Source organism: Mchenga conophoros, linkage group LG1 (genome assembly GCF_057382185.1).
Source record: "Mchenga conophoros isolate Kocher_MC1m ecotype Shallow Benthic linkage group LG1, M_conophoros_male_GT1.1, whole genome shotgun sequence".
NCBI classification, from domain to species: Eukaryota; Metazoa; Chordata; class Actinopteri; order Cichliformes; family Cichlidae; genus Mchenga; species Mchenga conophoros.
The window spans coordinates 14,307,788-14,321,583 of NC_140526.1; the positions used below are offsets into that span (position 1 = coordinate 14,307,788).

At 36.7% G+C, this 13,796-nt stretch overlaps 1 protein-coding gene and 1 long non-coding RNA gene across 4 annotated transcripts in view; one reads left to right on the forward strand and one right to left on the reverse strand.

The window, feature by feature from the left end:
• Positions 1-397: 397 nt before the first annotated feature.
• The window catches only part of slc7a9 (solute carrier family 7 member 9), a 31,570-nt gene continuing 18,171 nt past the window's right edge, over positions 398-13,796 (reverse strand). For all 3 annotated transcript variants that reach the window (XM_085266941.1, XM_085266933.1, XM_085266925.1), the window contains exons 5-13: positions 13,319-13,444; positions 13,106-13,205; positions 4,447-4,491; positions 4,226-4,349; positions 3,459-3,562; positions 3,114-3,210; positions 2,717-2,866; positions 2,118-2,292; positions 398-1,976 (exon numbers count right to left, since the gene is read on the reverse strand). In XM_085266941.1, coding sequence (XP_085123067.1) covers positions 1,915-1,976; positions 2,118-2,292; positions 2,717-2,866; positions 3,114-3,210; positions 3,459-3,562; positions 4,226-4,349; positions 4,447-4,491; positions 13,106-13,205; positions 13,319-13,444 — 983 coding nt within the window. In that variant the 3' untranslated portion in view covers positions 398-1,914. The remainder of the gene's footprint in view (positions 1,977-2,117; positions 2,293-2,716; positions 2,867-3,113; positions 3,211-3,458; positions 3,563-4,225; positions 4,350-4,446; positions 4,492-13,105; positions 13,206-13,318; positions 13,445-13,796) is intronic.
• On the forward strand, positions 4,567-9,091 carry LOC146583081 (uncharacterized). The gene is made up of 4 exons (XR_014891246.1): positions 4,567-5,678; positions 6,029-6,184; positions 6,636-6,728; positions 7,018-9,091. It is a non-coding gene; the product is annotated as an uncharacterized LOC146583081 (long non-coding RNA).

The window sequence follows — 13,796 nt, forward strand, 5'->3', positions numbered from 1 at the left end:
TAATAATTTCCTTAACCATCATGTAAACACAATACAGCCTCATTACAGTATAACTCAGGGGGGGAAAGCATTGTTAAAAATCAATACACAAACATCTACAAATCTTTGATGTTTGGGAACAACAAGAAAAGTTACACATCTGCAAGTCTTCATGTGCTTCTGTCTTTACAACACAATTAAAATGTTTACAATTCCCTTTGCTCAAGTGCTGATTCAAAATCCCAATAGGTTTACATGAAGTGATCTTTGACCAAATAAAAAACATTTTGCAGTGTGGCTAAATAAAACAGTTACTCAATACAGTGATTGCTAAACTCAGCATTGAGCAATCACATCACAATATATATATATATATATATATATATATATATATATATATATATATATATATATATGTGTGTGTGATATATGTGTGTGTGATATATGTGTGTGTGTGTGTGTATTAGGGGTGCAACGATGCACAAAATTCACGGTTCGATATTTTTTCGATACAAAAAAATGTTCATGCTTTTTTAATTTGTCATTTATTAAAATTATGAATATATATTTTAACTCAAAGGTACAGTTTTTAAATTTAATGTTGCTGAAACAAAGTAATAAAAAAAAAATTAATCTATCTGATCGAGAAATCACTCATCTTTGGAAAAGAGAATTTATTACAGAGAAATGGCTCTTTCCAAAATAAAAACTGTACTATACGCTTCTTCTGGGGTATACTCTCAGCAGCATATTAAACATATCAGGTCCCCATAAGGAGAATCATGTGCTAACGGCTGTCTAAATCAGCGGTCCCCAACCTTTTTTGCGCCACGGACTGGTTTATGCCCGACAATATTTTCACGGACCGGCCTTTAAGGTGTCGCGGATAAATACAACAAAATAAAACTAGTACCGGTACCGAAAAAAGAAGATTTATTCATAACACACATGAAAAGACCCAGGAAAACCGAGTTAACGATAAAAACGATAACAAAAAAAAACGCTGAAAACCAATAAAAACCCTGAAAACCATACATTTCACACATGAGCCTCAACTCTCGCGGCCCGGTACCAAACGATTCACGGACCGGTACTGGTCCGAGGCCCGGAGGTTGGGCACCGCTGGTCTAAATGACTCAGGTAAAGTTTGTAGCATGCGTGCTCACCAATGTAATTGAGCATTGCATGGCACATCTGACATATTGTTTTACTTTTGTCCATGACGCGCTTACCTTCAGGGTCATACCTCACATGAAAACCAAAACAGTTTCAAACACCAGATCTGAATGAGGGTGGGGGAGGTTCAATTTCAGGTAGCGTTGAGGCAGTAGCCATGTTGCAACGCGCTTAGCTTCTGTCTCACTAGCTTGCGCTGCGCTCAGTGGATCTGTGCTAGACAGTACAGCCTAGGCAGAGAAGTCGAGCGCAGATCCACTGAGCGCTCAACACAGACAGCATCGTCAGAAGAAAAGTTGATAAAATAAATAAAACATTTTGTATTGCTCGATACATATGCGTACCGAACCGAAAGCACTGTATCAAACAGTTCAATAACGATACATGGATTGTTGCACCCCGAATATGTATGTGTATTGTGTGTGTGTACGTGTGTGTGTGTGTGTGTGTATAGTTCACAAGTATATAATTTTTAAAAGTAAAAACAGATGAAAGCGTACCCTTTCATCTGTTTTTAGTTTATATGTCATATACTTCTGGAATATCCTGCAGATACTCCCACTGTATCCTGCAGTCATTCTATATAAACACAATTTCTGAGCCCTGAACCAACAAATTTAAATTATTTCATTTCATCCTACTTTTGCAGAGAAGTGAGCTCTAAAATGTGTCTCTAAGCCTTTAGACACACTTCCTGTTTCCAAAACTAGACAGAGCATTTTTCATTACCCCGTAGACACCGAAACGCGTTATGCCTTCTCATTCAGTTTTCTCAGGAGGAGCTACATCCATTAGCAGCTGGAGATGCATAGTGATGGGCCCTATCAGGAAACAGAAGTTAGAGGTCAAATCAACACAAGCACTTAAGTAATCATCATTTCATATCAATATTTGATCATATAATTCTACATACTTCTCAACATATATATTTTAAATTTTTACAGTCAAAAATATAAACTTACTCATGATTTTGCGCCCCCAGTTCACTTTTCGGTAGACAAATGGGTAGTAAAGGATAAGACCACTGAAGATGAAGATGGTACAGTAAAGGTATTCCAGCTCTGGCTGATCAATGATGGGTGCCAAGACCAGGTAGCAGGACACCAGGACCATGATGCCTGCTAAGACCACCGGTATCTTCAAGGGAACAGAGAAGTACATAGGAAGTATTTGATTTATGTATTTGATTGTCTAATATTTGATGTAACACTTAAAAATAATAACTTTTACTACTACATTTTGAGACAAAAGCTAAATATGGCTGACTAACAAATAAAACAGAAATTACTGTTGACTGCATAGACGAGTCAAAACAGATAGAAATGTTTTCTAAAAAACTGATAAAATTTTCTAAAATCAAGTATATATTTGACCTTCTATTACTGATCATAACTATTCTGTTAACTAGGTATTGTTAAAATAAATAAAATAAATCCTCAACTCAAGGCTTGATTGTGGTCATTTTTTGTATGATGTGGTTTGTCAATCCAAATTAACAAGGCATCAAAATGAATAAAATGATCTTTTGTGCCAAACAGCATAAAAGATAAACTAGGCTCACCTTAACTGGTCTGTCCAGGTCCTTTCTAGTGAAGCGCATGACTATGAGAGCCAGTGCTGCCAGCCCATAGAAAAACCACTGAGCAAAGCTGAAGTAGTTAATGAGGGCGTTGATATCTGCTGGAATAATGTAGAAAATAGCCAAAACACCCTAAAACAGAGAAAAATTAAACAGTGAAATGCCATGTAGTGAAACAACACAGTGTATTGTTTATCTGAGAATCCATGTAAAATTTATAGGACTTGAAATGACACTGGTTTTTGGGCTCATTTAAAACTTTTACAATCTGTAATCAACACACCGTGAAAGGACATATAACGTTTTAAACAATAGATGGCTGATCATCTGAGGCCAAATAGAATGCATACAAAATGAGTCATTAATGCGTAAGACTCACATTGAATATAAGAGCAGGAGCAGGAGTGTAGCGTTTCACATTAATGTAGGATAAGATTTTCACCATGTGTCCTTCTCTGCCAGATGCATAGACCAATCTGTAGAGCAAAAAACATTAGGTTTACATTATTAATTTTTTTCTTTTTGCTATAAATTTGTTGTATTTTTTTATTTGCTTTTTCGTTCCATCCCCTTCAGGATTCTAACTTTCATTTTCAGATATTGTTTCATTTTTACACATACATAAATATGCACTTCAAACCGCTCTAAAGGTACTGACAGAAATAATCTAGATTATGCCAAACTATCAGCATGACATGCAATATGTAATAGATGTCTCTTTTACCTGCCAGCAGTGAAGCAGCTTCCATTGGCAGAACCAAATGTTGAGAAGACAACAAAGAGAGGAACAATCCAAGATGCTGGGTAAAGGACTCTGTCTCCAAAAGTCTAAAAAAATACAAACTAATGTTTCAGAAAATACAAGGTGTGAAAACATGGGGCTATTATGCTCATTTACAATTGTCATGTCATTTACAGTAATTCAAGATATGAAGCTTGATTTTGACACTTTAATATCAATATTATATATCACTATGTCTAATTTCCTATCTCCCACCAAAAAAGTAATACAATCTCTTCCTTTTATTACAGACAGTGTTGTAATAAAGCTCCTTGGTTGTTTGCATCCATCCTTTACATTACAGTTGTCTTGACCCTGCAGTCAGCTATTGTTGCAGAAAGCTTGTTTTGTACTCAGAGAAAACTTAGCTGTTTCCATTTTACAAGCGTGTCCATCTCACATTAATGGTGACTTAGGCTGGGCAAGCTGAGAAGTCAGCAGCTTTTTCAGGATCAACACAAAAATAAACCTTCTTTGATTTTGTCTTCACTTTTCTCGAAACCAAACTTTTTTTCTTAAATTCTGAAACACATCATCCTTTCTATCCAGTTACTGTAACTGTCAAATACTTGAAACATCATACCTAAAAACTAATATTACTAGCTAGATAAAAATGATTATCAGATTTGCAGTCACTAAGTAAACATTTGTTAAAGTATAGGTGAGTGAATCCCAGTAGCAAGATGCTTATTGACCAGTGTTATCCTTACCACAGCAACCGCTGGAGACAAAAGCAGTTCAGTTGTGGTCATAACAGTGAAGTAAGCAACATTGACCAAAACATAGCACACAGTAACCAAAGGAATCCCAATAACAATCGCCAGTGGCAAGTCCCTGAAATTAATCAACAAAAGAAAAAGTATTTTAAAAAAAATTCAATGCCTTGTGAGTTATTGCTTAACACTAGAGTCTCTTTAAGGCCTGTTTTTACCTGAATGGGTCTTTTAGCTCTTCTGTGATGAAATTTAGTTGGTTCCTGTAAAAGTAATGAAATAGAAAATATATGATACATATTTCTCAGTAGAGCACTGGACTCAAATGTACACTCAAAAAAATGAATGAGGTGGATTGTTCAGTGTATATTAATTATTTATTTTCATTTTACTTAAAATATATGTTTTTGTTAAGTTAACATATGTTTTTCTAATCAAGTCTACGTAATTGTGTCTATTATTCAACGTACATAATACTAATGTGTTACTTGATCGCATAACATTTAAGTTAAGTCAATTAGGATCGATATACCTTGTATATCCACAAGGTGGCAGTAATGCAAAAACAGTTGTAATGAAACCGCGCAGAACAAGAAGGTTTCACGGCTTGTGCCTGCTCATGCGCAAGACTTCAAATTTAACTGAAAAAGGCTGTTTTGGCGCCAAGCTACTGTTTCTTTGAGAGGTAAGACCACTTTTTTCTTTGACTATGTTGTGTAGTATCTATATGTCCAGCATGGTTATATTTTGCGTTTGTCTTACAAGACATGTTATATCGTTTGCGTGCGCTTGTTTTACATTAGTTTTACTGGGTCCTGGACATGCTTATTTTGTGGACTGTGTAAGAAACATTTTTATTGTTTTTTGTTTTATTAAGGGATTAGCTACAGGGGTTCATGGGGTTATTCTTTCAAGGGGTTATTTTTCCATTTGCTTTCTTGGGATTCCTTTTCTGTAATCCGAGAGTCGGAAATATCGAATAGGATAGCAAGGATAGCATAAAGTGACATTTAAAATCCAAAAAGTCAAGGGCGAAAGCCACTGTGACACCATTGTTCTGCTCTATCAGTAATCTGTATTATGTAAAAATGGTCTGTAAATACAGCATGTTTCCTAGCGGAGTTATACATATCAATGTAGTTATAAATTACAGTTTGTGAAAGTACACACTTAATTTTTTTAATAAAATTATTCAAGACATATGAGTGGACAGACAATGGAGGTCGACAGACCTGGTGATAATTGCTTCTATAGAAAGTTAGCACATGGCAGTGTCAATCTCTTGCTTTTCTTCTGAGTAGTATTTTATTTAGTTGTAATTCAAACAATAATTTGCTTCTTGAAATTAAGTAATGAATTTCTTGTTTTACTTTATAAATCTCAGATCCTGCCTTTACCTGCTCCCTCCTATACTGATGTGGTGTATGTGGTATTGCTGAGCTTGTATGTGGTATGTGAACTGTTATAGTTTTAAAAACAAAACTGTTTTATAAGTTAAGTTTTCTTTTGTGACCCATCCCATGCCCCTGTTATTTCTTCTCCACATCTGAACCATGGTAAAGGTTGCAGTTCAAGGGCCTGAGGCATGAAATTCTTTTCAGATCAGCTGTGATCAATATTTTTTGGAACTTGATAAATAACAATAAAAGCTGTAATGGCTCCATTAGCATTTTGTGTAAATGTTTGTGTTAAAATTATAGCTTTAATGAGGTCTTACTACATTAGTTTTAGTTTGTATATGTGTACATATAGTATGTATATTTACAGTACAGTATGTTGTGTTTGTTGACATATTTTCAGGTGGAAGCAGAATATGTGAGGATTACTACTGCTGCACATGTTCCAAGGCTTTTTACACAACTTGACCAATACACTGACCAGCTCATAAAAGTCTTCAAGAAAAAAGGAGGCGTTGCAGGGAAGAAAATTAGACAAACTTTGGCCCCAGCCACACAGGTGCGTTATTCTGTTGGTAGCAAAATATTATGGCTAATAAGATCATTTTCAAATTTAAACAGCTAGTGTATGGTAGCTGCACAGTGCACTTACATTTATATTAAGCAAGACAAAGTTTGGTACTCAAAATGTTGAAAATTTAAATTACCTAAACATATGTAAAATCTGATCCCTCGATTTAGGTTAAACCAGAAGTGAATGTTTTTATGTTATGTTTTGAATGCAAAAAAGATGATGTATTAGTTTGTCTTTACCTCCATTATGGACATATATAATGTGGTGGAAACCCTGCCCAACAGGTTAACTATTCATGTCCATGTGATGATTAGTTGGTCTTGTGTACATGTCTATCTGTGCAGTGGATATGTCATTCATTTTGCGTATAATGTGAGTTTCTGTCATCCTAAAGTATATCTGTTTTCTCTTCCTGTATCTCTGCCACTCTCTACAGAAGGAAACTATTGAAAAGGGGAGGGAGTGTGTCCTCAGGGCACTACCTTTTTACCTGAATGAAGACCCAAGCATCCTCTTCAAAGAATAATTGGTTGGTAATTTTAGTTTTGTTTTTTATCTGTATTAAACCAAATTTTGAATAACTAATGTTGTTGCATGTTGTTGTTGTTGTAATTTGCATGGAACCTGTTTAAATGTTTTGGGAAATCTTCTTGTATACCCAAACTATTTATATTTATCGTTGAATCTGTAGTCTGAAATAGTGGCGCACTGGGGTGCATGTTCCTAATATTGTGTTTACGTCATTAAAGGGTAGCTTTGGCCCTTTTTCTTTCTTTTTTTAAAACTGGATGCCATTTTTCTATGTTTTTGTGTCTAAGCTACAGCTGTTCAGAGGGAGCTGGAACAAATTACCCTTGCTATCTTTACCATCGAAAGAGCTGATGCCAGCACTCCTCCAGCCGATGTGGGTATAACCATCTAGTGTGTCCTGCATGACCTGGAAGACCTGGCCTCTGCATGTGCACTCTTAATGGGTGGGATATATGCACTGAATCTCAGTTAACCTCAAGACTGAAAGCTTTCTTTGAAGTACTTCAGAAGCTCTTCCTTCATCTGTATGTCAGCAGACTCTTGACCAAGGTACAGTTGCTCAAGAATACACTGAATGAATAAGCCAACCTTTAATTTGGATGATGAATGTTCTGTCAGATGGACAGAAGTTTTTCGGAGGCTGAATGGGAATAAAATGGTAATTTGTAAATGACAGATAACGGGAAAATTACATTTAAGAGAAATTTAGAACATTTTGAAAAGTTTGTAAACTACTACAATTTGAGAGATTTTACTGTTGTGGGGGGGCTAGTAAGAGACAATCAAAAGTATTGAGATTTAAAGGATTTAATTGAGAGATGATACTGCACCAGAAATGTTGAAGGGTGGTGTGTATATTAGCGTTCAAGGCATATTGTTATGAGGTGGAAATATGTTCATATTCAGTTTGTGTTACATTGTGTGCATTGTAAAGGTAATTGCAATACATACTAAAAATAAGGGTAAGTTAGGAGGTTGATCTGATATCCTCGTGTTGGTGTTGTTTCCAGATCATCATACTAAATGTTGTTCCAGGATCAACATTGCAAGTGACCAATCAGAATGTTGTGACGTCATACTTTTGCGACTTCGGGAAAAAACGGCGTAAAACAAAAAACTGTACTTAAGCTGCGTGAAACCGCCTCTGTCCGCCGATCAACTGACCCTAACCCTAACCGTAACCCTTTAATAAACATTAAGCAGAATTGATATTGTCCTTGCAACATTGGAATTTCATAAATGCACAAATGGCTTGGCGCGCAAAAGAATAACGTCACAACAATGTGATTGGTCACTTGCAATGTTGAACCTGGAACAACATTTTCATGATGGTCTGGGAACAACACCAACACGAGGATATCAGATCATCCAAGTTGGGAATGCAGGATGAATGTATATTTTGTGGACTTTTAAAGACGAACAATTGTTTCCATGTTAAAATGTTTACATCTGAAGTTTTTTGCCCAAACACTGGTAAAATAAATGTTGACAGTGGCAAGTGTTAAATGGTTACTGCTGTGCTGTTGCAAAAAAACTGAACGCTGACAAGCTGTTTTATTGTTAGACCATAATGTTGGCATGTTTTGTTAAAGTTTTATTTGGGATGGTGATGTAATTTTCTTTGATTGCTAATATCAGTGGACTATTTATTATCATTATTATTATTATTATTATTATTATTATTGTTGTTGTTGTTACATAAATTTTTTTTTAATTGTGGCTGTTGAGGTGGACACTTCACTTTGCATTGTTAAAGGAAAGCACTTCATTGGCATTGTGTTACTGGACTGACCCTAAGCAATCATTGCAAATAGCAACTTTGCTATCCATTTTAGACACTAAAAGAAAAAACACTCACAGACCTTACTAGCATCACATGTGCATATCTCAAGTGTCATCTTATCAATGTGTTATGTGATCTTCAATGCGTTTTTTTTTTCTTCTTCTATTTCTGGTAGATACAGACATTTAATTTAAAGTCTTGATGTTGCATCTGTCTACATACTGTTAATTACTAACCCTAATGAGCTGTTGTGTTTTATTTTGGACTGGGTTTACACAAATGCTCACTGAATGTGTTGGCAATAAAAGAAATTTTAAAAAATAAGTTGGATGTACTTAATTCATTTGTGTGGAACCTGTTGACAAAATAGATTTATGTAAAACTAATTAATAAAGCACAAGGTGGCTGAAAATATAATATTTGAATTAATCTAACTTAAATTTAACATTTTACTGCCACAAATAAGAAATGTGTTGAAGTAACTAATCTAAACTATCTAACCTGAAAATATATCATCTATGTTCATACAACATAACTTGATTTAGTTAGTCTTAAATATGTCTTGTTAATCTTAAGTAGTTTTTTTTAAATTAGATGAACTAAAGATTTTTGCTTTAAACTAACATAATTCAATTTCGTGGAACCTGTTGACAAAATAATTTTAATTAAAGTCAACGTTTCATTTTTTTGAGTGTATATGCACATACTCAGTAACCCAATTAAGTCCAGTTTTTCTGGCCTAATAAACAGAAAAAGAGTTAGCCTCTTCAGCATCTTCGGTAGCAGTAACTTATTCTTTTATGTCTTTCATGTTTTATTTGCCCTTTAAATACAACCTCAGATGAATGACACTAAATCATGTTTTCCATGGAAATTAAAAGGTTTAATACCAACTGGTGCTGCTAATAAACTACACTGCAGTTTTGGCAGTTTTCTAGTCTGGATCATTCAGGTGTGTGTTAACACAGAGGCAAGGGGGAACAGTGTTGGAGAGCAACGGAATACATGTGCCGCCATTACGTATTTAAAATACAAAATATGAGTAACTGTATTCCGTTACAGTTACCGTTTAAAAAGGTGGTATTCAGAATACAGTTACTTTGCTAAAATAAAGGGACTACACGACGGTCTTTCCTGTTTCATATGTTAGGCCAGACCTTCCCAAAGTGTGGGGGCCGCCCCCTAGGGGGGGGCGCAGAGCCATTGCAGGGGGGGCGCGGAATGAAAGAGGGGGGGGGACAAAACGCTTGGACACTGCTAACACGGGCGCCCACAGAAACCAGGGGAGGCTGAGACCAGGGGATACAATTCTACTGTTAATGAACATGTGGTGTCCCCTCACGGAGTTAACTTGACACAATTCTCCTGTGTTTCTGTGAGCACATTATTAGACAAGGTTTTGAGTTCCAAGGATAATGTTACCACCAGCACACAGCCTAAAATGTCACCTGTCTCAGCTAAGGGTGCTAGCACAGCATTATCTGTACCCATTTCTCCATACACTCTACATAACACCCTTGAGTTACAGTCCACCTCAAGCATGGTCCCAAGTCAATGTACCATTACCACTATCATGCTGGTCAGTTCTCATCAACCAGATTCATACCTGAATATTTCATGTTTGCCCAGGAGCTTATCCATGAAGGTTTAAGTCATGTTTTTGTGGGTAATATTGTAATCCTTGTTTTCCCTGTGGCCATAAAGCTTATCTGGGCCATAAAGATAAGTCATTGATTGAGACTGAAAGGAGGAATGTAGAAACAGGGCTTTCTGTTTTAGAGCCTATTATGACAGCCAACATGAGTCTTGAAGTGAATGAGCTGGTCCCTGCCTCAGGACATCTAACACCTGTTTGCTTCTGGACTGATAACTGTAAGATGTCATGTGAATGCAGCCAGCATATCTCCTCGTCAGCTGGGGGGCCCGAGGAGTCCGTCCAGCCTCAGCTTCTGCTTCGCCTGGTCCATAAAAATGAAAAATCACCATCGGCCCACTGGGCAAATGCCCCAATGGCCAGTCCAGCTATGCGGTCAGCTAGTGGGTAACAGGCATCTCCGAAAACATTAGAGCACTTATGCAAATATGTGATGTCTTGATAAATCAAGCAGATATTTCAAGTTTACACAGCACTATTCTTGCCTGAAAATATCGTAAAAGTTTATTTTGTGACCCAGAAAGAGTAATATTTCAAACTCCGCCACTCTGTGTTCCTCTGCCACTGCCTTGTTTGAGTTTTGGACGTAATGGATTCTGGGATATTGCATTTCGTCATTTTGAGCTGATTGGAGACCAAAACAGACTTGCATCCAAGACTGTGATTGGCTGGTTTTGTGGCACAAATATAATGGTGTACAGAAAGAGTTGAGCGCGCACGGGCAGAAAAGTTGAAAGAGCAAGCAACACATTGAGGGCAAGCGCAAATGCAAAAACTGAGCAAGAGGGGCTGCTATTGTGTGTGCGTATGGATAATAGCAAACACTGAAATACATTTTTTTGCATGCAGCAATGAATTTTGTTCACTCAAATTTAGCTTTTCTTCACTCAAAATAAATTTCTCCTCAAAATGCGACACTTGCACCTGCAAAGTTTTTTTTACGTGCGCTCAGAATACTGGCACAAAAATAACGCCATAGTTATGTGTCTGTGAGCGCCAGGGGGGGAGAAAAAGTAGAGTGGAAAAGTACGAGCTGTCACCGAGCAGAAGTGGGAGATGGAAGCATGTAAATATAATAATAACCACTGCAGCCAAAAAGAGTGCCTGACAAGCCCAGTTGTAAGTAAGCTATTAAGACTCGACTGTACACTGTGTTCGTGTTTTCCTCCAAACCAATAAGTTCCTTAGGAGCAGCCTTTCAACACCTCTCTCTGTCTCTCGCTAGCAAAGTTGACAACAAAGTAAAGCTAGTTTTCAGCTACGAGCCCGTATTAGCCAGAGGTCCCTTTACTATGGTTTGGAGCCGCGGACCTGTTTTATATACGCGCGGAATAGTTTTATATACGAGATGACTGTAAAAAGTGCAGCTATACCTAATGTCCACCTACTGTTACTCATTTTATATTAAGATTTAAAAATCTAGTTGCTATTGGCATGGCGAGTAACCTTCAGTAATAAATCACACAGCAATAGTACATTCATGTAGTTGTAAAAAAGCATGGTAATATATTAAGTAATCCAAAGTATTCAGAATATGTTACTCTCATTGAGTAACGTAACGGAATACGTTACAAAGTACATTTTGGGGCATGTATTCAGTAATCTGTAGTGGAATACATTTTAAAAGTAATCTTCCCAACACTGAGGAGGTAAGATAGTAAAGATAGAAGTTAGTAAAGATACTGGAGAAACAACTTTACTATTTGTCAATTTCAGAAGAGTTATAAGCCATGTATACATTTTAAAGCAAGCAAGCAATTTGAAATTCATGAATCTATAGTAGGAAACATTCAAGACAAGTGCCAATATTCCCAGGATTACAGAAGTTGCCAAAAACCGAAGAGTTACATTTCAGTCTCTACAGGCCTTAGTTAGCATGTTCAATGTTAAAGTTGATGACAGTACAAATAGAAAAATACTGAACAAGTATGGCTTTGCTTGGAAGGGTTGCCAGAAAAATATCTCAGTTCTCTAATAAAATATGGTAGCAAGATTTGCAAATACATCTGAAAAAAACCCAAGATTCCTGGAAGTATATTCTTTTCAAAGATGAGACCAAAGTGGAGAATATTTGCCAAAAACAAAAGAAATTATATCAGCACAAACACCTCATACCAACTGCCAAGCAAGGTGGTAGAGCGGTAATGATTTGTGCTCGTTTTACAGAACCTGGGCACCTTGCAGTCATTGAGTTGACCATTAACTCCTCTATATACCAAAGCATTCTAGAATCAAATATGAGACCATTTATCCAACAGTTAAAATTGGCCAAATTGGATCATGCAAGAGAGCAGTGACCCTAACCACACCAGCAAAACTACAAGAGAATGAGTGAAAAATACAAATAAAAAATATAGGTATATCTGTCACTCAGTCAAAATTCAGCCCTTTCTAGCTGAAAAGCTGTGGTAGGAGTCGTGCATAAACAAATGCCCAAAACCTCACTGAACTGAACAGTATTGCAAAAGCAGTGGGCCAGAAATCCTCTATAATGATGAAGGAAACTGAGAGTCATAGAAGAAATGACTAAGTTAATTTATTGCTGCCAAAAGGGGTTGAATCATGGAGTGTATTCCAATTTTCATACACTGTTCCTGCATTTTGATATAACTATTTCATTAACTAATTAATTACATATAATATGTTGTGTGTGTGTGTGGGGGGGGGGGGGGGGGGGGGGGGGTGTATATCTGCTTACTAAAAATATTTTAGTGTAATTTGTTGAATGCTGCCTGATCTGGATACATCAGTAAGGTTATTTGAGATAAAATGCAAGCAGTTTGAAGTATGTCATTTTTAAAAACAAAGCTGTAAAACAGTTTTGTTCTTTTCTTTTCTGAATGCTGAGGATGGTGCCCCTTATTTGAATTCAGAAGAGCAGTACTCATCATATTATCACATATAGCCTGAGAAAGTATGAAACCAAGTAAATAATTACCATCCATCATAAGCCCAAAGCCCATTATAAAATGCAAGTCCAATTGCTCCAAAAGATGTTGCAGTGCCATCAAAAGCATTTGAAAAATTCTCTGTTTTTCCTAGACACAAATACATAATATACAATAATGTTAGTGGTTATACATTGGTTAACATTTATTAACACAAACATTTAAAGACAGAGTTGTATGTATAGATCTATAAGAAGACTGACCTTGTGCCAACAGAACGATTCCTGCTCCAACTATGACAAGAATGATTATAAGTTTGGCTGCAGTAAAGAAGTTCTGCACATAACTTGCCAGTTTGACACTCAAACAGTTGATGAATGTGATGATCACTGCAAAAAAACAGAAAATGTAATCATATATTTTCCCACCTATACATTTATAATTAAACACATTTTTCGAAGAAGACTTGGTATTAGGGGGTTAGTTTATCTGATAATTCTAAATTGACCAAAGGTGTGAATGTGAGTGCAAATGCACGTGGAGCAAGCAGCAGCAACTGTAGAGACTTCAGGACCAGACTGAGTATTGACATAGGTGTTGGAGAGGTTGTTGAGGGTCACTTTGTTGCTGCCCAATCATCTACTGGCGGTGACGATATACTGGATGGGAGAGGGTGATGACCCTCGGGTCTTCCAAGCCACGCTGGAGGCATAACAGTGGCCTCCTGCAGAGTGAGCATCG